General features: G+C 39.7%; 1 protein-coding gene across 3 annotated transcripts; it reads right to left on the reverse strand.

Moving 5' to 3' along the window:
* Positions 1-1148: 1148 nt before the first annotated feature.
* On the reverse strand, positions 1149-23627 carry rufy3 (RUN and FYVE domain containing 3). 3 transcript variants are annotated; one of them, XM_087812784.1, is made up of 18 exons: positions 23145-23627; positions 16437-16610; positions 16253-16370; positions 16089-16190; positions 12110-12233; positions 11962-12026; positions 9540-9605; positions 9413-9482; positions 9267-9359; positions 9113-9196; positions 6678-6845; positions 6524-6621; positions 5878-5997; positions 2457-2559; positions 2335-2402; positions 1835-1862; positions 1691-1768; positions 1149-1510 (listed from the first exon to the last, which is right to left on the reverse strand). In XM_087812784.1, exons 1-18 carry the CDS (start codon positions 23392-23394, stop codon positions 1367-1369), a joined length of 1953 nt encoding a protein of 650 aa, XP_087668910.1. In that variant the 5' UTR covers positions 23395-23627; the 3' UTR covers positions 1149-1366. The 3 variants fall into 3 exon arrangements, with proteins under 3 accessions (XP_087668910.1, XP_087668918.1, XP_087668901.1); XM_087812792.1 differs by lacking the exon at positions 23145-23627 and adding an exon at positions 20067-20509; XM_087812775.1 differs by having other exon boundaries at positions 2335-2559.
* Between the last annotated feature and the right edge of the window lie 2618 nt (positions 23628-26245).

Raw genomic sequence — 26245 nt, forward strand, 5'->3', positions numbered from 1 at the left:
CATCTGACAGTTAATAAATGTCTGCTTTGTTTGAGTTATTTTTTTCAATTTTGTCCAGCAAAAAATGGTTTTCTGTATGAATCAGTGAGCGCGGCATTATAGTCTTCACAGGGAGACCAGCTCCCATATCTTGGTCAGGTCACTGTATCTTAATGCAAAAACTGTCATTTCTCGAGAAATTAAACTAACTGGGCACATTCCTTCCAGCTCATTGTGAGCCGCAGCATGACTACATGTTTATTGTGATGAGACTATAAGCAACATAAATTCTTTAACAGTTTACGAGCTGACCAACCAGCAGGGATCACATATTCTGCAAAATTCTGCTGACACCCGAGTGGTCCGAGTCCGAGGGCTTCCTCGCTCCTGCACGGAGGACGAAGTCAAGTTATTCTTCAAAGGTGACTCTCTTGTGTTCTTCTAAAAATCTTCTTCTTCTCATTATATTACTCAATATTACATGAGTGGATAAAGTCTCCTAAAGTCGTGAGGCTTCGTGAGGATTCAATAGGTTTCATAACTCTTCATCCACTGACCAAACATGTCCTCCAGGTCTGCAGATAAACCAGGACGGCATCTTTCTGGTCCTGAACAATAAGGGTCGTTGTTCTGGGACAGGTTTCGTCCAGTTCTCCACGCAGGAAGAAGCCGACGAAGCACTGAAGAGGGACAAAAGCTACATCGGCAGCAGGTGGAGATGAAGCCTTGTGTGTCTGACGGAAGATTAACGTTCCTGCTTCTTAAGATACATCAAGGTGTATCCCAGTGGGAAAGAAGGGAGTCCTTGAAGCCCTCGCCCGAAGAGAAGCTCCCTCAGAGGAGCTCCAGTAGCGGTGAGGACATCCAATCTTCTAGAACCTTCCATGTTGAACTGGTCTCTTGTTCCTTCAGGACCTCTGTCGCAGCAGTTCATCCACATGAGAGGACTTCCCTTCCACGTGTCCGGAAACGACATCGTGAAGGTGAGGAACCTGAAGAAGAACCTGAAGAATCTACTCACATGACTCACAGTCACCTTCCCTCAGTTCTTCCAGCCTCTGGTCCTGTCCTGGATCCTGATCGAGTGCAGAGGAGACGGACGTCCGAGTGGAGAAGCCGATGTGTGGTTCAGCAGCCACCAGAAAAAGAAAAATCCAAGATGGACGACGACGTGATAAAAGCTTTTATTGTCTCACTTGATTCAACGATCACATGACTCTTGATTAGTTTTAATTAAGTTCGTCTTCTGTTAAATACATTAAAAATGACTTGGATGTAAAACCATGTTTTTGGTTGAAAAGCTTTGAGAAATGATGCCAACATGTCAACACCCTCGACCAGAGGTTTATTTGGGAGACTTTGGTAAAAGGTGTGGAGGGTTCAAAGGTCACGAGGGCGAGGAGTTGTATTGTTGCAGCAGCTCAGAGAAGCAGCTCGTGCAGACGGTCTCGGGAAAGATGGACGACGGCAGCGGCAGCTCGTGATGCACGCAGCTCTCGCAGAAGACGCCGCCGCAGTTTTTACAGCGTTTCTGGGAGAAAAACACACGAGCGGCAGTTTTTAGTTGATCCGTCTCTGCTCACATGGAACTGGTCGAACCAGTCCAGCGATCGCTGACTCAACCAATGTTTTTGGAAGGTTTTTAAGCATTTGAATAACTTTAAGTTCTTATTCAATCTTCATCCTCATAACATTTTCACCATCTTCTCACCTTCATCTTGAGCAGAGAGTCGTCGTCCTCACACATGGAGCAGATCATGGGTTCGCTGATGTTGAGGAACGACTCGTCCTGCAGGATCAAAGTCGTGATGAAAAACCAGGATCAAACCGTAGGCTGTGAGGGTTCAAGTCTCACCTGCTCCTCCTCGTGGTGCGACAGCGAGCTGAGAAGAACAAGAAGAGCAGGTGAGAAGAACAAGAAGAGCAGGTGAGAGGAACAAGAAGAGCAGGTGAGAAGAACAAGAAGAGCAGGTGAGAAGAACAAGAAGAGCAGGTGAGAAGAACAAGAAGAGCAGGCGAGAAGAACAAGAAGAGCAGGTGAGAGAAACAAGAAGAGCAGGTGAGAAGAACAAGAAGAGCAGGTGAGAAGAACAAGAAGAGCAGGTGAGAAGAACAAGAAGAGCAGGTGAGAAGAACAAGAAGAGCAGGTGAGAAGAACAAGAAGAGCAGGTGAGAAGAACAAGAAGAGCAGGTGAGAAGAACAAGAAGAGCAGGTGAGAAGAACAAGAAGAGCAGGTGAGAAGAACAAGAAGAGCAGGTGAGAAGAACAAGAAGAGCAGGTGAGAAGAACAAGAAGAGCAGGTGAGAAGAGCAGGTGAGAAGAACAAACTTCCTCAGAGACGTGAGCACACTCACAGGCTGGAGCTCAGGCTGGTTCTCTCCACAGAACTGGGCCTCAAGCGCCGCGGAGACTCTGGAACAGACTGAAGAACAACATCATCAAGAGTCGTGCGTCCGCGAGCAACTCCTGGATCTACCGGAATATTCTCTGGTCCTCTTCGCTCCACGTCCGGAGTGCTGGAGAGTCTGGTCTCCACGTCACCCTGACGATGTTTCATCAGCTCCACCTCCAGACTGAACCTGAAAACAGCTTTGCTTCACTCAGAGTGTGGGATCGTAACAGAGTTGAGTCACTTCAAACTTCAGAACAACAGATGAACTGATCCAGACACTGAAAAAACCTCCGTTAAACAGGCAGAAACCTCGAGCAGAACCCGGTGGTGTATGGTGGTGTGTGGTGGTGTGGGGTGGTGTGTGGTGGTGTATTGTGGTGGTGTATTGTGGTGTGTGGTGGTGTGTGGTGGTGTGTGGTGGTGGTGTGTGCTGGTGTTTTGTGGTGTGTGGTGGTGTATTGTGGTGTGTGGTGGTGTATTGTGGTGTGTGGTGGTGTATGGTGGTGTGTGGTGGTGTATTGTGGTGGTGTATTGTGGTGTGTGGTGGTGTGTGGTGGTGTGTGGTGGTGTATGGTGGTGTGTGGTGGTGTGTGGTGGTGTATGGTGGTGTGTGGTGGTGTATTGTGGTGTGTGGTGGTGTGTGGTGGTGTGTGGTGGTGTATTGTGGTGTGTGGTGGTGTGTGGTGGTGTATTGTGGTGTGTGGTGGTGTGGGGTGGTGTGGGGTGGTGTGGGGTGGTGTATTGTGATGGTGTATTGTGGTGTATGGTGGTGTATTGTGGTGTATGGTGGTGTATTGTGGTGTGTGGTGGTGTATTGTGGTGTGTGATGGTGTGGGTGGTGTATTGTGATGGTGTATTGTGGTGTATGGTGGTGTGTGGTGGTGTGTGGTGGTGTATTGTGGTGTATTGTGGTGTGTGGTGGTGTGGGGTGGTGTGGGGTGGTGTATTGTGATGGTGTATTGTGGTGTATGGTGGTGTATTGTGGTGTATGGTGGTGTACTGTGGTGTGTGGTGGTGTATTGTGGTGTATGGTGGTGTATTGTGGTGTGTGGTGGTGTATTGTGGTGTGTGATGGTGTGGGGTGGTGTATTGTGATGGTGTATTGTGGTGTATGGTGGTGTGTGGTGGTGTGTGGTGGTGTGTGGTGGTGTGTGGTGGTGTGTGGTGGTGTATTGTGGTGTGTGGTGGTGTGTGGTGGTGTGTGGTGGTGTGTGGTGGTGTGTGGTGGTGTATTGTGGTGTGTGGTGGTGTGTGGTGGTGTGTGGTGGTGTGTGGTGGTGTGTGGTGGTGTGTGGTGGTGTGTGGTGGTGTGTGGTGGTGTGTGGTGGTGTGTGGTGGTGTATGGTGGTGTATGGTGGTGTGTGGTGGTGTGGGGTGGTGTGTGGTGGTGTGTGGTGGTGTATGGTGGTGGAGTATGGTGGTGGTGTGTGGTGGTGGTGTGTGGTGGTGGTGTGTGGTGGTGTATTGTGGTGGTGTGTGGTGGTGGTGTGTGGTGGTGTATTGTGGTGTGTGGTGGTGTATTGTGGTGTGTGGTGGTGTTTTGTGGTGTGTGGTGGTGTATGGTGGTGTATGGTGGTGTATGGTGGTGTGTGGTGGTGTGGGGTGGTGTGTGGTGGTGTTTTGTGGTGTGTGGTGGTGTATTGTGGTGGTGTGTGGTGGTGTATGGTGGTGTGTGGTGGTGTGGGGTGGTGTGTGGTGGTGTTTTGTGGTGTGTGGTGGTGTATTGTGGTGGTGTGTGGTGGTGTTTTGTGGTGTGTGGTGGTGTATTGTGGTGGTGTGTGGTGGTGTGTGGTGGTGTGTGGTGGTGGTGTGTGGTGGTGTGTGGTGGTGTGTGGTGGTGTGTGGTGGTGTGTGGTGGTGTGTGGTGGTGGTGTGTGGTGGTGTGTGGTGGTGTATGGTGGTGGAGTATGGTGGTGGTGTGTGGTGGTGGTGTGTGGTGGTGGTGTGTGGTGGTGTATTGTGGTGGTGTGTGGTGGTGGTGTGTGGTGGTGTATTGTGGTGTGTGGTGGTGTATTGTGGTGTGTGGTGGTGTTTTGTGGTGTGTGGTGGTGTATGGTGGTGTATGGTGGTGTATGGTGGTGTGTGGTGGTGTGGGGTGGTGTGTGGTGGTGTGGGGTGGTGTGTGGTGGTGTTTTGTGGTGTGTGGTGGTGTATTGTGGTGGTGTGTGGTGGTGTATGGTGGTGTGGGGTGGTGTGTGGTGGTGTTTTGTGGTGTGTGGTGGTGTATTGTGGTGGTGTGTGGTGGTGTTTTGTGGTGTGTGGTGGTGTATTGTGGTGGTGTGTGGTGGTGTGTGGTGGTGGTGTGTGGTGGTGTGTGGTGGTGTGTGGTGGTGGTGTGTGGTGGTGTGTGGTGGTGGTGTGTGGTGGTGTGTGGTGGTGTGTGGTGGTGTGTGGTGGTGGTGTGTGGTGGTGTGTGGTGGTGGAGTATGGTGGTGGTGTGTGGTGGTGGTGTGTGGTGGTGGTGTGTGGTGGTGTATTGTGGTGGTGTGTGGTGGTGTATTGTGGTGTGTGGTGGTGTATTGTGGTGTGTGGTGGTGTTTTGTGGTGTGTGGTGGTGTATGGTGGTGTATGGTGGTGTATGGTGGTGTGTGGTGGTGTGGGGTGGTGTGTGGTGGTGTTTTGTGGTGTGTGGTGGTGTATTGTGGTGGTGTGTGGTGGTGTATGGTGGTGTGGGGTGGTGTGTGGTGGTGTTTTGTGGTGTGTGGTGGTGTATTGTGGTGGTGTGTGGTGGTGTTTTGTGGTGTGTGGTGGTGTATTGTGGTGGTGTGTGGTGGTGTGTGGTGGTGGTGTGTGGTGGTGTGTGGTGGTGTGTGGTGGTGGTGTGTGGTGGTGTGTGGTGGTGTGTGGTGGTGGTGTGTGGTGGTGTGTGGTGGTGTGTGGTGGTGTGTGGTGGTGGTGTGTGGTGGTGTGTGGTGGTGGAGTATGGTGGTGGTGTGTGGTGGTGGTGTGTGGTGGTGGTGTGTGGTGGTGTATTGTGGTGGTGTGTGGTGGTGTATTGTGGTGTGTGGTGGTGTATTGTGGTGTGTGGTGGTGTTTTGTGGTGTGTGGTGGTGTATGGTGGTGTATGGTGGTGTATGGTGGTGTGTGGTGGTGTGGGGTGGTGTGTGGTGGTGTTTTGTGGTGTGTGGTGGTGTATTGTGGTGGTGTGTGGTGGTGTATGGTGGTGTGGGGTGGTGTGTGGTGGTGTTTTGTGGTGTGTGGTGGTGTATTGTGGTGGTGTGTGGTGGTGTTTTGTGGTGTGTGGTGGTGTATTGTGGTGGTGTGTGGTGGTGTGTGGTGGTGTGTGGTGGTGGTGTGTGGTGGTGTGTGGTGGTGTGTGGTGGTGTGTGGTGGTGTGTGGTGGTGGTGTGTGGTGGTGTGTGGTGGTGTGTGGTGGTGGTGTGTGGTGGTGTGTGGTGGTGTGTGGTGGTGTGTGGTGGTGTGTGGTGGTGTGTGGTGGTGTATGGTGGTGTGTGGTGGTGTGTGGTGGTGTGTGGTGGTGTGTGGTGGTGTGGTCATGTGTCACCTCTGCCTCCTCAGCTCCACCGTCTCCGCCTGCAGACTCTCGATCTTGTCTCCGAACTCCTGCTTGAAGAGTCGAGTCGCCTCCAGAGCTGAGTCTCTCTCCTTCTGGACTCTCTTGCACCTTGTTGGAGGAGGTGAGTGAAGGTCGGGGTGGATGCGAACCAAAGCAAACATACAAGACAGAAGCAGGAGCTGCTTTGATGGGAGGTTTTATTACTAATGTTCACTACAGTTACATCCACGTGAAGCTCACAAACAACTTTGTCAAAGTCATCAATTAGTTTTGTCACTTTTTCCCTCTTTTATCTTCGGGTCTGACGAACGGATCGTTTCCGTCTCAGCCATTAAAATCCAACTTCAAGTCTCGGGAGAAAAGAAGGACTAGTTTCAGGGTCGGGCGGAGGTCAAACGTATGAAAGCGGGGCAGGTCCAAAATGTGGGCGGGGTCTATTGGACTAGTGCTGCAGCTGCAGCAGCTTCCCTGCGGTGGAGTTGATGTTTCGGGCCTGTTTGACTAGATGTTTGTCGCTACGTGATGGTGGAGATAAAAATGAAGGAGGGAATCAAACAAATGGAGGAGGTTGAGACAGAAACAAGAGTCGGAGGTGAGCCAAGGAGAAGAAGCACTTTCATGGTTTCGGTCTCACCTGCTCTCCAGCTGCTTCACCGTCGACGACATCTGGTTGACCTTCTCCTCCAGGCGGACGACGGCCTCGCTCTTCTGTTTGGAGCTGGACTCTGCCGTCTGGAGGCAGGAGGCGGAGCTTAGTGGGAACCAGGCGTCGACCTGAAGAGACTCACCTGTGACTTGTGGCCGAGCTGCTGGTTGATGGCGCGAAGATCTTCCATCTGCTGCCGCAGCTCCATCAGCGCGTCATGCTTCTCGCACACGTCCTTCTCCAGCATCTTCATGGACATCTCCATCTCCTGCTTCATCCCGATCTGCACCTCCAGCTCCTTCTCTACGTCCTGAACCAAAGCTTTAGTTGGATTGGAACTAAACAAAACTATGGCGTGAAAACTTGATCAACTCTTTCAAAGTCACACTCACTCGACACCAGACAATAATTACATCCAAATTCTTTAAAAACATGTTTTTGTTTTTACAATTGTTGAAAGAAAATATTTGGAATCATTGGCAGAACTTTATATACTATAAACAAGTACATTTATGTAGTAATATTTTTTAAATAAAATAATGAAGCATCATCAAGTCATGTTAGACATAAACATAGATTTCAGTTGAAAAAAAGATCAGAAATAATGTTATTTTGCTTATTTTTAATGCCTCGACAAACTCCATTAGTTACATTTAATCAAACAATTTTCAACTATAATCAAACAATTTTCAACTATAATCAACTATAATCAAAATGTTCAACTATAATCAAACAATTTTCAACTATAATCCACTATAATCAACTATAATCAAACAATTTTCAACTATAATCAAACAATTTTCAACTATAATCAAACAATTTTCAACTATAATCAAACAATTTTCAACTCTAATCAAACAATTTTCAACCATAATCAACTATAATCAAACAATTTTCAACTATAATCAACTATAATCAACTATAATCAAACAATTTTCAACTATAATCAAACAATTTTCAACTATAATCAACTATAATCAAACAATTTTCAACTATAATCAACTATAATCAAACAATTTTCAACTATAATCAAACAATTTTCAACTATAATCAACTATAATCAAACAATTTTCAACTATAATCAAACAATTTTCAACTATAATCACACAATGTTCAACTATAATCAACTATAATCAACTATAATCAAACAATTTTCAACTATAATCAAACAATTTTCAACTATAATCAAACAATGTTCAACTATAATCAAACAATGTTCAACTATAATCAACTATAATCAAACAATTTTCAATTATAATCAAACAATTTTCAACTATAATCAAACAATTTTCAACTATAATCAAACAATTTTCAACTATAATCAACTATAATCAAACAATTTTCAACTATAATCAAACAATTTTCAACTATAATCAACTATAATCAAACAATTTTCAACTATAATCAAACAATTTTCAACTATAATCAACTATAATCAAACAATTTTCAACTATAATCAAACAATGTTCAACTATAATCAACTATAATCAACTATAATCAAACAATTTTCAACTATAATCAAAGAATTTTCAACTATAATCAAACAATTTTCAACTATAATCAACTATAATCAAACAATTTTCAACTATAATCAACTATAATCAAACAATTTTCAACTATAATCAAACAATTTTCAACTATAATCAACTATAATCAAACAATTTTCAACTATAATCAAACAATTTTCAACTATAATCAACTATAATCAAACAATTTTCAACTATAATCAAACAATTTTCAACTATAATCAACTATAATCAAACAATTTTCAACTATAATCAAACAATTTTCAACTATAATCAACTATAATCAAACAATTTTCAACTATAATCAAACAATGTTCAACTATAATCAACTATAATCAAACAATTTTCAACTATAATCAAACAATGTTCAACTATAATCAAACAATGTTCAACTATAATCAACTATAATCAAACAATTTTCAACTATAATCAACTATAATCAAACAATTTTCAACTATAATCAAACAATTTTCAACTATAATCAAACAATTTTCAACTATAATCAAACAATTTTCAACTATAATCAACTATAATCAAACAATTTTCAACTATAATCAACTATAATCAAACACTTTTCAACTATAATCAACTATAATCAAACAATTTTCAACTATAATCAAACAATTTTCAACTATAATCAACTATAATCAAACAATTTTCAACTATAATCAAACAATTTTCAACTATAATCAAACAATTTTCAACTATAATCAACTATAATCAACTATAATCAAACAATTTTCAACTATAATCAACTATAATCAACTATAATCAAACAATTTTCAACTGTAATCAAACAATTTTCAACTTTAATCAAACAATTCTTCTTTAAATGCATCTATTGCTTTATTCATTACATGTAAATATGATTGTGTAAATATTATATAGCGCAGATTATCTTTTATTCCATTTAGATTTTATTTCTCTTTTTTATTCTGGGTGTTTCATTTCTCTTGCTGCTGTTAAACCGAATTTCCCCTCGCGGGACTAATAAAGGTTTTCTGATTCTGATTCTGATTCTGATTAATGACTTCGACATGAAAAATCTCACCAGTCTGAGCAGAGTTTCCTCCTTCAGTTGCTTCCGTGCGTCACTCATGGTTTGTCCTTCTGCAACCGACTCACTCCTGGACGCCTGAGGACAGACAAGTTCTACCTTCTTTTCTCACGAACCCCTAAACTAGTATTTGTGGTCGCGGTCGCACCTTCCTGTTGCACTCCAGCTGATACGAACTCTCCTCCTTGACTCGCTCCACGTCCTCCTGCAGAGTGATGATGCGGTTGTTGGCGACGGCGAGCTGCGGAGACACAGGAGTGACCACGTAGTTCCTGAGGTACCGCGAGCGCTCACCTCTTCCGTCAACTTGGTGTTGGACTTCTCCAGAGCGTCCACTTTGGCCTGGAGGTTGTTGACCGAAGCGCTGAGCAACACAAGCGGGTGAGTGTTGAGCTGCAGCGTGGATGGAAACCCGACTCACCTCAAGTGTCTGTTCAGCTCCTCCACGTAGTTCTTCTGGTCCAGGATGGCTGTGATCTGTCCGTCGCTGGAGGAGAACAAACATTCGTGGTGTTCGTTAGCCGTTACATTATGACCACGGAGCGCGGCTGCTTTAAATTGACAACTTGTGAAAAATATTGAAAGGAAATTCACGAATACGTTTATTCAACGATGAGCGAGCGATCAATAGATCGGGGCTCGTTTGGTACCGTCTGGTGGAACTATTATACCAACAGTTTTTAAGACACATTAAAAAATATGGAATTAAAAAAAAAGAAAAATTGTAAAATATGTAAAAAAAAAACTATTAATATTTATTTTTTAATCAATTTTTATTAAATTATAAAATAAAATAAATCCACCTTTAAATATAGAAACAAACTCTAAGAAGTCGTCCAACTTTCACTCATCTTTAGGAAAGAAAAGAAGGAGAAAATAAACAGTCAAATAAAAATCCATGGAGTATTGTTATCAAGAACAAAGCAGTCTGGTTCTGCTCTAGGTTTCTGTCCATTAAAAGTCACTGTCAGTCATGATGATTGTCAGGGACCAATTGTTCTCTTCGCTTATGTAGTTTTATTTAAAATGTGTCTTCAGATAACTCTTATAAATTTAGATAAAAGTCTTGTGTATATGAAGAACGATAAATGACATAAGAATAAATAAATGTATAAATACATAACAAAATGTATAAATAAATGCGTGGATAAATATCAATGTAAAAATAAATAAATGACTTCTGATTTAATTTTTGTGGAAGAACAGTGCTACTATGTTTTTATACACATTTTTCTTTTATTTATCATTCATTCATTTTGTCTTTTATGTATCATTCATTCATTTTGTCTTTTATGTATCATTCATTCATTTTATCTTTTATTTATCATTCATTCATTTTGTCTTTTATTTATCATTCATTCATTTTTTCTTTTACTTATCATTCATTCATTTTATCTTTTATTTATCATTTATTAATTTTATCTTTTATTTATCATTTATTAATTTTGTCTTTTATTTATCATTCATTCATTTTTTCTTTTATTTATCATTCATTCATTTTATCTTTTATTTATCATTTATTAATTTTATCTTTTATTTATCATTTATTAATTTTGTCTTTTATTTATCATTTATTCATTTTGTCTTTTATTTATCATTCATTCATTTTGTCTTTTATTTATCATTTATTCATTTTTTCTTTTACTTATCATTCATTCATTTTATCTTTTATTTATCATTTATTAATTTTATCTTTTATTTATCATTTATTAATTTTGTCTTTTATTTATCATTTATTAATTTTATCTTTTATTTATCATTTATTAATTTTATCTTTTATCTATCATTTATTAATTTTGTCTTTTATGTATCATTTATTCATTTTGTCTTTTATTCATCATTTATTCATTTTGTCTTTTATTTATCATTCATTCATTTTGTCTTTTATTTATCATTTATTCATTTTTTCTTTTACTTATCATTCATTCATTTTATCTTTTATTTATCATTTATTAATTTTATCTTTTATTTATCATTTATTAACTTTATCTTTTATTTATCATTTATTAATTTTATCTTTTATCTATCATTTATTAATTTTGTCTTTTATGTATCATTTATTCATTTTGTCTTTTATTCATCATTTATTCATTTTGTCTTTTATTTATCATTTATTCATTTTGTCTTTTACTTATCATTCATTCATTTTATCTTTTATTTATAATTTATTAATTTTATCTTTTATTTATCATTTATTAATTTTGTCTTTTATTTATCATTTATTAATTTTGTCTTTTATTTATCATTTATCCATTTTATCTTTTATTTATCATTTATTCATTTTATCTTTTATCTATCATTTATTCATTTTGTCTTTTATGTATCATTTATTCATTTTGTCTTTTATTTATCATTCATTCATTTTATCTTTTATTTATCATTTATTAATTTTATCTTTTATTTATCATTTATTAATTTTATCTTTTATTTATCATTTATTAATTTTGTCTTTTATTTATCATTTATCCATTTTATCTTTTATTTATCATTTATTCATTTTGTCTTTTATGCATCATTTATTCATTTTGTCTTTTATTTATCATTCATTCATTTTATCTTTTATTTATCATTTATTAATTTTATCTTTTATTTATCATTTATTAATTTTATCTTTTATTTATCATTTATTCATTTTGTCTTTTATTTATCATTTATCCATTTTATCTTTTATTTATCATTTATTCATTTTATCTTTTATCTATCATTTATTCATTTTGTCTTTTATCTATCATTCATTCATTTTGTCTTTGATTCATCTGGTTGTTACTCAGACACGTTTCCTCAAAGACACTCGGACATGGTTTGATTGACAGCCAGATCAGAGGTGAGCATGAAGAACTCACCCTTCTGCACTCTTGCTGGTGTGACCTCCGTCTTTCAGGTACATGGAGAAGTCGATCACACCGACCTGCAGAGAGAAGCGACTCTGAGGTGAAACCCAGCGATGACGAGTCAGATGTGATGAAGCTCCCATCACTGCAGAGCAGGTACCTGTGAGTCCAGGTCTTCACCTTTCATGCACAGATTGGCGTCGATAACGTTCAGTCCCACCAGGAGTCCTGCGATCACGGCTCCCTCCTCCTCCATCATCAGAGCGTTAGGCTCGTAGAACTCACTGCAACACAAAGAGTCACAACAATAGTTGATACACACTAAAGAAACTTAAAAAAGTGAAAAAGTCGTGACCTTGAGCAGCCAAAATTATCTACTGTGGACTTTCTTGTACATACTACTATGTGTTTTTATATTGTAATATACTTTTTATTATATGAATATATTTATAGCTCGAACATTTGTTATAATTATTTTATATTTATTTATTATTTAAACAGAAATATATTTTTCAACAAATATATTTTTTAATTTAAAATACATTTCTCTATATTTTTTATTATTATTTTGATAATTATTATTTTATATTTCTCAACTGCATTTATTATTTTAGTTTTTAAAGAATATTTATCATGTACATTTTTAGATTTTTTTTTATTTTAATTAATTATTTTGTTATATTTCTATATATATATTTTTAACATTTATTAGTTTTATATTTTCAGATTCTATATGATTATTTTACATTTCTCAAATATAATTGATTTCATATTGTATAGTTTGTTCAATACAACACGATCTTGTAATCCATGCGTTTGTGTCGTTTACACTACAGTAACAGTTTGTTTTGTGTCTAGACAAGAAGGATGTGTCTCGCCTGCAGTTCATACAAAACTCTGCAGCCAGAATTCTGAGCCGCTCTGTGAAGCTGACAGCAATGCATTGTTGAGATTTTTCATTGACAAAATTAAATTGATCAAAGATAAAATCTGTCCCCCTTTGTTTGGAACCCCTACTGTCTCCGAGCCCCTCTCCTCCTCTTGGTCTTCCTTCACTGCTGTATCGTCAGTGATATTTCGGCACTAGTGAACAAGATGAAACCCTCCTCTTAAGGTAAGGTAAAAACTTTATTGACCCCTCAGGAGGTCTCCTTCGGAAAATTGTCTTGCTCAGATGACGTCCTTCCTTGTAGGCTTTTTATCAAAGTATTTGATGTAATGGCCCCTGGGTTACCAATATGGTGAACCTCTCCCTTTCCACAGGGGTTTTTCCCAATGCATTTAAACATGCCATTGTGGAGCCTCTGCTCAAAAAGCCAGGCTTAAACCCGACTGACCTCAGTAATTTCAGGCCTATTTCTAAGCTCCCTTTCTTATCCAAGATCTTGGAGAAGGTGGTGTCTGAGCAGCTGTCTTTGTTCCTGGAATAGAGCAACATCTATGAGGAGTTTCAGTCTGGCTTCCGTAAACATAACTCTACGGAGACAGCTTTACTGAAAGTGTCCAGTGACATCATGATGTCGGCTGACTCTGGTAAATCCACTGTTCTGGTTCTCTTGGATCTGTCCTCAGCCTTTGACACAGTTGATCACCAGATCCTGCTGAGAAGACTGAGGGGTGAAGTGGGACTGTCTGGGTCTGTGTTAGAATGGTTCTGATCATACCTTTCTGGGCGCAGTTTTAGGGTATCTGTCAATCAAATGAGGTCTGAATCGGCAGATCTGTTGTTGTGTCAAGGTTCTGTTCTGGGTCCTTTATTGTTTTTGCTGTACTTGATTCCCCTCGGTAAAATCATTCAGAGATTTCCAGATGTTTCTTATCACATTTTTGCTGATGACATCCAGCTCTACTGCTCTTTTGATCCAACTGAGCCCCAGAGGCTGAACAGCTTAATCAATTGTTTGCTAGAAATCAAATAATGACTGAGTAAAAGCCCTTTACAGCTAAATGTGGACAAAACTCAAACTCTGCGTATTGCTCCTGATGATAAGGTTCCAGGGTTGAGTCAGTACTTGGGTGACTTAGGTCAGTCTGTCAAACTGAGCCTGAGAAACCTGGGTATTATACTTGATAAAGACATGACTCTTGTTCAACACTGCAGAAAACTGACCAGAAACTGTTTCCTTCAACTGAGAAAAATGTCTTAACTTAGGAAAATGTTGTCACAACATGATCTGGAGCTTGTAATCCATGCGTTTGTTTCTTCTCGTCTGGACTATTGTAACAGTTTGTTTTCATGTCTTAACAAGAAGGATGTGTCTCGCCTGCAGTTCATACAAAACTCTGCAGCGAGAATTCTGAGCCGCTCTAGTAGAAGAACTCACATTTCTCCGATCCTTAAAACTCTTCACTGGCTGCCAGTTTCTTTGAGGATCATTTTAAAATTCTGGTTCTTACTTTCAGATCTATTCATGGTCAGACCTTCCATCAGTGATCTGATCCAGACTTACAACCCAGCTCGGGCTCTGAGGTCTGTGGATCAGAATCTACTGACGGTTTCTGAACTTCCGGACCAGAGGTGAGAAATCCTTCCAGGCTGTTGCTCCTAAGCTTTGGAACCATCTCTGTGTTTGATGATCTACTGACTCCTTCAAGAAACATCTCTGTGTTTGATGATCTACTGACTCCTTCAAGAAACATCTCTGTGTTTGATGATCTACTGACTCCTTCAAGAAACATCTCTGTGTTTGATGATCTACTGACTCCTTCAAGAAACATCTGTGTTTGATGATCTACTGACTCCTTCAAGAAACATCTGTGTTTGATGATCTACTGACTCCTTCAAGAAACATCTGTGTTTGATGATCTACTGAATCCTTCAAGAAACATCTCTGTGTTTGATGATCTACTGACTCCTTCAAGAAACATCTGTGTTTGATGATCTACTGACTCCTTCAAGAAACATCTGTGTGTTTGATGATCTACTGACTCCTTCAAGAAACATCTGTGTTTGATGATCTACTGACTCCTTCATGAAACATCTGTGTTTGATGATCTACTGACTCCTTCAAGAAACATCTGTGTTTGATGATCTACTGACTCCTTCAAGAAACATCTGTGTTTGATGATCTACTGACTCCTTCAAGAAACATCTGTGTTTGATGATCTACTGACTCCTTCAAGAAACATCTGTGTTTGATGATCTACTGACTCCTTCAAGAAACATCTGTGTTTGATGATCTACTGACTCCATGAAACATCTGTGTTTGATGATCTACTGACTCCTTCAAGAAACATCTGTGTTTGATGATCTACTGACTCCTTCAAGAAACATCTGTGTTTGATGATCTACTGACTCCTTCAAGAAACAACTGTGTTTGATGATCTACTGACTCCTTCAAGAAACATCTGTGTTTGATGATCTACTGACTCCTTCAAGAAACATCTGTGTTTGATGATCTACTGACTCCTTCAAGAAACATCTGTGTTTGATGATCTACTGACTCCTTCAAGAAACATCTGTGTTTGATGATCTACTGACTCCTTCAAGAAACATCTGTGTTTGATGATCTACTGACTCCTTCAAGAAAAATCTGTGTTTGATGATCTACTGACTCCTTCAAGAAACATCTGTGTTTGATGATCTACTGACTCCTTCAAGAAACATCTGTGTTTGATGATCTACTGAATCCTTCAAGAAACATCTGTGTTTGATGATCTACTGACTCCTTCATGAAACATCTGTGTTTGATGATCTACTGACTCCTTCAAGAAACATCTGTGTTTGATGATCTACTGACTCCTTCAAGAAACATCTGTGTTTGATGATCTACTGACTCCTTCAAGAAACATCTGTGTTTGATGATCTACTGACTCCTTCAAGAAACATCTGTGTTTGATGATCTACTGACTCCTTCAAGAAACATCTGTGTTTGATGATCTACTGACTCCTTCAAGAAACATCTCAAGACACTTTTTTTTAGCTTTTTCTTTTAAAGTATATCATTTTAACTGTGTATTGTTTTTGATTGTTCAAGCGCTTTGTGACCCTGGTCTAGAAAGATCTTTACAAATAACCTTTACTTACTTACTTAAATGCTATATTATGTATATTATATTTCTCCATGGTTCAAGTATTACAGGACCTTGTGTTGATGAAAAAGTGCAAAAGAAGGAGGTGAAAAGTGAGGATAACAGACCTGAGCAGGTCTTTTCTGTTGATGATGGTCTTCATGTAGTCCGAGAGCTTCTTCTGCATGAGAGCCAGTCGTAGCCAGGCTCGTCCTCTTCCTAGAGGAGTTCTGACGGCAGGACATCACATCAGGAACCACATCAGAACAACTGCACGGATCATCGGACTCACTTCAGACCCGGCAGGTCTTTGACACTCGCCGTGATCTCTCCCGCTTCAGGGGTCAGCTTCTCCACCAGCTCCAAGGCCCCCCAGAAGGACTTGTTCTGACCCAGGAAGGTCTTCTTGGCTGACGAGAAATCAAAGATCATCAACGACTGTTGAGGATCAACACTTTGAAGTTGAATCCTTGTACTTTTCAGGCCGTGCTTCAGGCAGTGCTCCATCACCACGAAGAACTGCTGCAGGGGAGCGTAGTCCGAGTCCAGGGTCCGACCCAGGTTCAGCGCCGACTCGATCAGGCCTTTGATGCTCAGTTTGGCCATGTTCATCAAGTTGAGCCGCTCGATCGTGATGGGATCTTTTGGATCTGGAGAGAAAAATAATGAAGTGAGGCAGGAAGTGAAGAAGAGGAGAGATTTTTAAAAAGGATCAGAGGTCTGTCCTTTGTGGATATATTTTTAAAAATGTCTTGAGCTGTTCAGATGACTTTGACTAAATATAATATATCGACACCCTCGACGTGAAACCATAAGGTTGTCTCCTCCGGTTAAAGAAGGAAAAACAGGATGACAAAAACATCATGAAAACCATGTTTTTATTTATTTTGCAGTTGCTGCTTTGTGCTTGTACTTTTCATCTTTGTTTTGTGATTTTTTTAAATTATCATTACTTTTTTTGGTTGTCATTTGTACTTGTGAAGGAGCTTGATTTCTCCACCACAGCTAGAGAGCTCAATTAGTTACATGTTCCTCCAGAGAGATCAATAAAGTCTATCTATTCATCCATCCATCCATCCATGTATCCATCATTCCATGCATCCATTCATTTATCATCCATCCATCCATCCTTCCATCCATCTATGTTAAAACACAGATATGGTTCCAGACAGTCACGTATGAAGGAAAAAAGACAGATGGAATCAACAACAATATTGGTCGTCAGTATCTATAGGACAATATTAATAGATAAACGGCCAACATTCACAGTCCTTTTGAATAAAAGTGGGGTCGATATTTTCATTTTTTTTTTTTTTACAAAAATAACACTTCATAATACTTTTATTGATTTTTTTTGGGCGCATGTGGTGTTTTGGGTAGAAATTGTAAAGAACAAATAAAATAACAAAATAAGTGAACTGAATAATGTAAATAAATAATAAAATTCAAACAGGTGCTTGTACAATAAGTAGCCATATTGAATGAAATGATTAAATCAGGATAAATAATAAATGAAATTGAAATAATAAATCATTGAAGGGTTTAGGATGCAGGACAGCAGATGGGTCGAATAAGTTCTGGTCCTGAGAATCTTAATTTCCTGCACTTCTTATTCTCACCAGACAATAAATCAATCTTGCTACTGAGACTCTGGAAACCACAGACTGGGATGTACTGCTGAAGTCTCATGGTGAGGATATCGAGGGTCAGACACACTGTCTAACAGATTATTTAAATTTCTGCTTAGATGTTGTCGCCCCTGCTAAGACTGTCCGCTGTTACCCTAATAATAAACCGTGGGTAACAAAGGAAGTCAAGGATGTCCTTAACAGGAAGAAGGTGCTTTCAGGAGCAGAGACAGGGACGCAATGAGGTCAGCACAGCAGGAGCTGAAGCTTGAGGGAGGGACACATACAGGAGGAGGTTTGTGGAGAAGCTGAGTGAGGAACAAATAAGAGAGTCTGGGATGATGTTAATACCATCACTGGACACAAGACCAAGGCCTCTCTGACAGCAGTGGACACGGTGGAGGAGGCAAACGGTGCAGCTTTAGAACCTGCCCCACCTTCTTGTGCCCCCATCAGCTCCACACAACCACTTCCCAGCTTCACCTCACTCCAGGTACATGATGTACTTCGGAGGAGTCCTGCTCGACTGCTAAAGACCTGCTGAACTAGCTGAGCCGCTCCAGCATATCTTCAACCTCAGTCTACGGCTGGGGAAAGTACCAACTCTGTGGAAGACTTCCTGTATCGTTCCAGTCCCGAAAAAAGATCCGGCCAAGGGAGCTGAACGATTACAGACCAGTGGCACTGACTTCAAGGCTGATGAAGACAATGGAGCGGCTGGTCCTCAAACATCTCAGGCAAAAAGTCCAGCACGCGCAAGACCCTCCTACAGTTTGCCTACCGGCCAGCAGTTGGTGTAGAAGATTCTTCACTTCCTGCATTGGACCTACTCCCACCTGGATAAAGGAAGTGGCTCATTGAGGATCCTGTTCCTGGACCTTTTTTTTTAGAGCCTTTTACACAATCCAGCCCACTCTGCTGCAGGACAAACTGACACAGATGCATGTGGACCCTGGTCTGGTCTCCTGGATTTCGGACTATCTCACTGATCGACCACAGTATTTCAGGCTGAAGGACATCATGTCCGACACTGTGGTGTGCAGTACAGGAGCACCTCAGGGGACAGTACTGGCCCCTCTCCTCTTCACCATCTACACTTCTGCTACAACTCAGAGCTGAGTCTCGTCCAGAAGTTTCGGACGACACTGCCATTGTTGGATGCATCAGGGACAACAGCGAGGACAAGTACAGAAGTCTGATACATGACTTTGTGGACTGGACTGAGAGAAACCACTTGCAGCTGAACACTTCAAAGAGAGGCGACGAGGTGGAGATAGTTGACAACTATAAGTACCTCGGTGTGTGTCTGGACAGTAAACTGGTCCTGCAACACAGACCATGTGTATAAGAAAGTTCAGAGTAGACTGTACTTTCTGAGGAGGCTCCGATCATTTAACATCTGCAGGAAGATCCTCTGCATGTTCTACCAGTCTGTGGTGGCCAGTATCCTGCTCTATACTGTGGTGTGTTGGGGTTGGAATGTGTCCAGGAGGAGGTCAACAGGTTGATCAGAAGCTCTGTGGTTGAAGCTGGACTCACTGGTGACAAGAGAGGAGATCACTCGACAAACTACTGTCCATCATGGATGATGACATCATCCTCTCAACACTGTCATCAGTGAACAGAGAAGCAGATGCAGCACGAATGCTCCTCCCATGATGCAACACTAATAGACTCAAGGACTCATTCATTTCTTGGGCTATTAGATTGTTTCATTCTGAGTTTGGGGGCAGGAACGAAAAGATGATACTCTTTGTATCTTTGTGTTTGTTATTTATTTATTTTCTATGTTCTTTAGCGTTAGACTTACATCGTGTCATCTTGTTCTTTCTTTTTCTTTTCATGAATAATCGTCTCTATTGCTGTGTCTAATTGGAAAAACAATTTCAATAAAGATCAATAAAGTTCGATCGATCCATCTATCTATCTATCCTTGTTACTCAGTAACAAGTTGTTACTTGTAACAGTATCACGATATATCGTATCGTGATACATACAATATCACCAGACTCTTGCCAATAAAAACTTGATCACACAGAAATGATAAATCACCGTTTTCAACATTCAAAACAATCGAGACGTTTCTGTAAATAGCACTCGGGACAACAATCTCCTCCTGATTTGGCAGAAGGCGTGGCAAGAGAAGAGGAAGACAAACAACAGAAGGCATCTACAAAAAAGAGAGTGACATCATACAAAGACCAAACGGGATTTATCTTAGGAACGTCTGCTGGATTCGCGTCGTATCGACTGCCATGAGGATGCGTTTACCGGCCTGCACTTCCTGTTTGCCTTCCTCGCCCATCCCTTGTTTATTTACTCACACGTACGTCATCCATGGGTGCAACAAACAAACACTCTTACACAGCATCATCACTGAGGCTAATTCAAACACAGCAGGGGGGGCGGGGGGGTTCAGGAGGAGGGGGGCGGGGGTCCACACACAGAGATGCCACTGTGCCGGACACTGAGATCTACCTTCATGGGCCGGCTCCGGGTCCGGGGTGAGGGAGATGTCGTTGAGCTCGCGGAGACACAGCCACTCGCCGTCCACGGACACGCGGAAGTTACAAAGATAGATGGTCTCCCGGGCGGCCTGCGTGATCTTGTCTGTGGTGGGAGTGGGGGTCTCGCTCTGGGGCGTCAGGTCAGACATGATGACTCGGCGAGTTTAAAAAAAACAAAAACAGCAGACGATGTTCTGACCGAAGGCTTCCAGAAAATATGAAGGAGGATGACGAGGCCAGAGATGCTGCAGCCGCGCGAGGGAAACTCCTTCTATTCTCCCGGCTCTTCAGCCTCTCCTCGTCCCTTTTGTGCTGCTTTAAAATGCGAGACGAGCTGAGAATCTCTACCCTCCTCCGGTCGCCTCAGCACCGGCTCGCTGTGATTGGGCTGCAGCCTCTGCGGTGAATGCACTGGGTGGGTGTCGACCAAGATGGCCGACAGCAGTGCTGGATATACATGGTCACGTGAGCAGATGGTGCATGCGTATAAAAAAATATATAGATGGAGGGGTGTGTGGAGAGGAAGGAGGGGAGGGGGGTCCCAGGAGTATTCAATCATTACCAAGCATTCACCATGTTGCTCTCAAACGACCTTGTGACTGTTTGACAATCCAATCATTGAGCCGGAAGAAAGAGTAATGATGAACATCCTGAGAGCCATTGTTGCCATTCGTGTTATAATGAAGACGTTTTTATTCGAGTCGGCATCTCCCGATCCGAAAAAACAAATCCCTCGGTCAATGAACGATAACTCTTTTCTCCTGACAATGCCGTCGGTCGTGTGACTTCACTAAATGGATTTAGAGACTAGTTCACGGAACATAAACACAGTTTTTCTCTATTATCATCCTCCAAAATATTATATCCTTACAAAGATCAGAACTTTTTTTTCCAAACATCATGATTAAAAATGATTAAATAGTTTAACTATTAGAATGAGAAATAAAATGATTCATTTGCATAATCAGGATATTTCTAGTGACACGTTGATATTTTTTGTAGCATTGTAAATAACAATAAGACTAAACAACTCTGTATGATAAGCAGAACAACCTTTATAGTAAAGATACATAAACTATACACAACTCAAAGTGTTAAATTAAATAAAAACACTTAAAAAATGAAAAACAACAGATGACAAACCGAATCCACAACGGTAACTTCAATTTTCAATTTAATAACAGTATGTTTTTAAACACAAATACTTACCATTTTTAGAAAGCCCATGTGTTTTCTGTGTCTTAATGTGTTCATTGAAGTGATCACTATTCAACTACACAGTTATTTGTGTTTAGTTCTGAAAATAAATCCTACGACGTCATTGAATGCATCGTTTACTTGTGACAAGCTGTGCAGCGACAGACATTGTGTTTCTTCAACGTATTCATTGCAGATTTATTTTAAGTAATAACTAAAATTAAATATATATTTAAGATGTGTGGATATAGATATTAACTTAGTCAAATGACAAGTATACATCTATTCTTTTTAAATGTCATTAATGCTCAATCAATAAAGGTATCATGACACAGTGTTGTCATATTGAAAGAGCGCCATCTAGTGGGAATTGGAACTGAAGAAACACTGCATCATGACCTTATCAACCATTTCTTGAAGCCTCCCTTATTGATTGATAGCTTTTCTGATCAGGGGTACTGGCCAATACACTTTTGCAGCAGGCGTAAAGATATATAGCGACAAGATGACTTTCAAGCAGAACGCGGAGCTTAACAAAAAATAACGACACCTTTTATAACGATGAATTAATTTAAATCGCAGAAGCTAAAAAGGTATGAAATGTTATGCATGAAAATGATCATGTGATAATTGAATATCACACCATTTGTGCTGAATACATTCAGTCAAGACGACAAGACACAACACTTACAGGATCAGAAACGGGTTCTATTTTAACACTTCCTCATATAAGACTGTTTACTCACCAAGAAGCATTTAAGGAAGTGAGGTTATAAATACTAATAAGCATCAGAGGAAAATAAAAGTCTTACAGGATAAACGACACAATTACAGTACCACAAATGACTATATTTCATAAACATTTAACAACAACATAATCTCATTCTTTTCTATTTCTGTGTTGAAGGAAAGTCAGTCCATAAACACAGATGCCAAATTTCTTACCAATCTAAAAACCTTTGCACCCTGTAACAATCGTCCTAAAGTATGCATGTATTTATCAACAGCGCTTGAGGACAACGTGCGTTTATTTAACCACCTTTTTTAGGTTAATTTTTAAGTAGTTTAATGGCGTGTCAAGCACAGCATGTGGCCTTATATCAAGTTAATAAAACATGCTGGAAATAAATGGAATACTCCATTCAAAGTTCATCCAAAATTAATATTTATACTCTAATAAAACAAGTGGAAGGGTTTGTAATTTTTTTTAAATACGTATTTATAGTTTAAATATACTAATACAAATATAGAGTCATAATAAGTAATTACACTATCGTTTTGCAAATATTTATAGATCAACGACAGATAAAAGCAATGGTTTGTGGTGATTTGTAAATTGTTTGTTTACCGTTTAATAAATTCAGAATGACTTTACCAACTATACCAATGGATATGTCATTCTAAACTGGAAAATGACCAAAGAGATACTGGTTTAAAATAAGTACAAATGTTAAATGAATATGACAATGATCCAAAAAGTTGACAAAAAAAGTAATGTAAACAATAACGAGTGTAAACAAAATGCTATTGCTACTTTTAAGCTAACAGTTGACTTTAGCTTAACCTCACCAACAATTCTTATTTACTTTTTTTAAATTGTATTTGAAAATCAATAATAATAATCAAATTACCTGTGTGTATTAAGAGTTTTTAAGAATATTTGTGAGGGAAAAAAAATAAGAAACCTAAATTCAACAATAAATAAAGCAACTTTTTATTTCCGTTGTCACTTGACAGTAAATAAATAAGCGCTAGCAGTAACAAGCTAGCAACATTTACCCGAACATAGAGGAACATAAACGTTGACATTGTTGACTTTATTTGAGGTTAATGTCGTGTGTTCGGGACTCACTCTTGCGCCTGGACTCGACCCTCTCGATGTGGAAGTCATAGCGTCGCGGAGGAGAAAGCGAGCCCGGGTCCCTGAACTTGACGTTAGCCGAGTGAAGAGCCTCCTTGAAGTAGATCACGGAGGTGGGCGACAGGGTCTCGTCCGGACTGTCCAGGTGTCCGTTTCCATCCGAGGAACCTCGTCCCTGGTGACAGTCCGGGGACGAGTGCAGCGACAGGCTCCCCGGGGGAGAGTGATCCCTCTCCGCCATCCTGAGCTCGATCCTGTCCCTGGAAGACTCACTTCATGTGACCCGCGTCAGGCTAGCTAGGCGCGGCTAGCTAACCGGACTGCACATCCCAAACACAGCCTAGATGTCGGCTCTGAAAGCTCCCCGTGAACTAGCGTCGTGTCGGACAGACGGACCGTCCAGGCTCGATGATTGACATGCTGTCCAAATCACTCACGAGTGTCAGCGGTGTTCGACCTATTTACTCCACCAGAGGTGCTCCAAACGGGAGATGCCCCCTCGACTTGTACCCATGATTCCTTGCGGTCTGGTTGGTGCGCTTCTTCGATGCGCATCTTATCGTTTAAGATCTCTGTTGAGCTCTCTGTTTTATTCATAGTTTTTAAGTTGTTGTGGTAACTTTTGCTCACTTTAGGAGCAGGGGTTGAAAGACGAGTTGTTATTTAATTTTCATTAAAAAAAAGAAAAGAAAGTCAGAATAGAAGTATTTTTTTTTTTTGCTTTTACATCCAAAATGAATAAACACAATTTTTAAATGGGTCGTTTTTTTTTAATTTGTGAGAAGAGCAACACACTTTAAATTACAAACGCACTAAACATAAAAAGCAGAGACTTTTTCAGTCAGTCATTTCACTGCGGTCAAGTGAGCCGCGATCCAGCCGTAACTTTAACACACTTGCGCTTTTGTGAAGGTGTTACGGTAGTGAGAGAGAAGTCACGCGCGGGAGGATCTACGTCACTATTACTGATAGAGTCTCAAAAATACTCTGATATCTTGACATTAAAGTATCTTTTCTCTGAATAGATTCCAGAGACACTTCTGTTTTAGATTTGAAGCGACATTTGCGTGATGAGACCAGAGTCTGCAGACGTGTGTGACACTGTTGGAAGAAAAGCGGTGGAAATATATAACATTTAATATTTATTTTCTGCTGATCTGTTATAAATTCCCGTTTATTCTTTTGTTTTCTTGCAAAATTATTAAATTACGGTTGTTTCAATAATTTAAGTACTAACTTATGACGTTATTTTTGCTTAGAAAGCTGTTTGTCACAATGTATTGTATTATTTTTAAAAAATAAACCTTAATATTTGACAAAGATCTGACTTTACTTTCATGTTCAGCAGGTTTTGAAGTATTAATAAACAAAGTTTCATGTATTTTTACTGTAGAAATATTGGTTTATTGTCAATTTAGTACAGTGTATTATTGTCACTGTTATTCAAGCACAATCTATTTTAATTCTTCTAAAAAAACCTTAATAGTTGACAAAGATGTGACTTTACTTTCATGTACAGCAGGTTTTGAAGTATCCATAAACAAAGTTTCATGTATTTTTAGAGTATAAATATTGATTTATTGTCAATTTAGTACAGTGTATTAATGTCACTGTTAATCAAGCACAATATAGTTTAATTAATGCAAAAAAAAGAAGTAATAGTTGACAAAGATCTGACTTTACTTTCATGTTCAGCAGGTTTTGAAGTATTAATAAACAAAGTTTCATGTATTTTTACTGTAGAAATATTGGTTTATTGTCAATTTAGTACAGTGTATTATTGTCACTGTTATTCAAGCACAATCTATTTTAATTCTTCTAAAAAAACCTTAATAGTTGACAAAGATGTGACTTTACTTTCATGTACAGCAGGTTTTGAAGTATCCATAAACAAAGTTTCATGTATTTTTAGAGTATAAATATTGATTTATTGTCAATTTAGTACAGTGTATTAATGTCACTGTTAATCAAGCACAATATAGTTTAATTAATGCAAAAAAAAGAAGTAATAGTTGACAAAGATCTGACTTTACTTTCATGTTCAGCAGGTTTTGAAGTATTAATAAACAAAGTTTCATGTATTTTTACTGTAGAAATATTGGTTTATTGTCAATTTAGTACAGTGTATTATTGTCACTGTTATTCAAGCACAATCTATTTTAATTCTTCTAAAAAAACCTTAATAGTTGACAAAGATGTGACTTTACTTTCATGTACAGCAGGTTTTGAAGTATCCATAAACAAAGTTTCATGTATTTTTAGAGTATAAATATTGATTTATTGTCAATTTAGTACAGTGTATTAATGTCACTGTTAATCAAGCACAATATAGTTTAATTAATGCAAAAAAAAAGTTATAGTTGACAAAGATCTGACTTTACAAGTACGTGGGTCAATGTGTCAATAATTAAGTTAAAGTTAAAGGGACGACCAACAGAGTCACGGAACATTAGTGTCGCCTCTTAGCTCAGACAGCGTATAGAATAACGTGGACCAGAGAGCGCCACCTCGAGGACGATAATAGTAATAATAATACAAACTACTTAATCTGAGAACAGGAAGTGCAGAGGAGGTCAGTGAGTTGGGAACAGGTCATGAAAATATCTTAAAATAAACAAATGTTTCATGTTTCATTTCAAAAAAGTCAGCAAATTGTAGCAGAACTTTGAACTGTGAGTTTCATCAACAAAGTCATAAAATATAATGAGCAGGTTTGATGTGTTTCATGTGACTGAGACTATAAAAGTGTTCACCTGTGAAGGAGTGTTTCAGTCGCAGAGACATGGAGACTAGAGTTGATCTGAGATCTTGTTCCATCTGTCTGGATCTACTGAAGGATCCAGTCTCTCTTCCCTGTGGACACAACTACTGTAAGACCTGTGTTGAAGGTCACTGGCAGGACAAGAAAGTCAACGAGTGTCCTCAGTGCAGACGGAGCTTCAGCGAGAGACCTGTCCTCCAGAAGAACACTGTGTTAGCAGAGTTAGTGGAGGAGCTGAAGAAGACTGGAGCAGCTGAGGACCTCTGCTCTGCTGGACCTGAAGATGTGGCCTGTGACGTCTGCACTGGGAGGAAGATGAAAGCCCTCAAGT

This window comes from Callionymus lyra, chromosome 1 (genome assembly GCF_982586985.1).
Source record: "Callionymus lyra chromosome 1, fCalLyr1.hap1.1, whole genome shotgun sequence".
NCBI lineage: Eukaryota > Metazoa > Chordata > Actinopteri > Syngnathiformes > Callionymidae > Callionymus > Callionymus lyra.

Excerpts from the sequence above, each read along its gene's own strand:
- rufy3 (XM_087812775.1), bottom strand. The coding sequence starts at position 23,394 with ATGGCGGAGAGGGATCACTCTCCCCCGGGGAGCCTGTCGCTGCACTCG. Across the intron at positions 9,197-9,266 it reads AGCTGGAGTGCAACAGGAAG|GCGTCCAGGAGTGAGTCGGT; the intron begins GTGCGACCGCGA and ends GTCTGTCCTCAG. Across the intron at positions 5,998-6,523 it reads GTGAAGCAGCTGGAGAGCAG|GTGCAAGAGAGTCCAGAAGG; the intron begins GTGAGACCGAAA and ends TCCTCCAACAAG.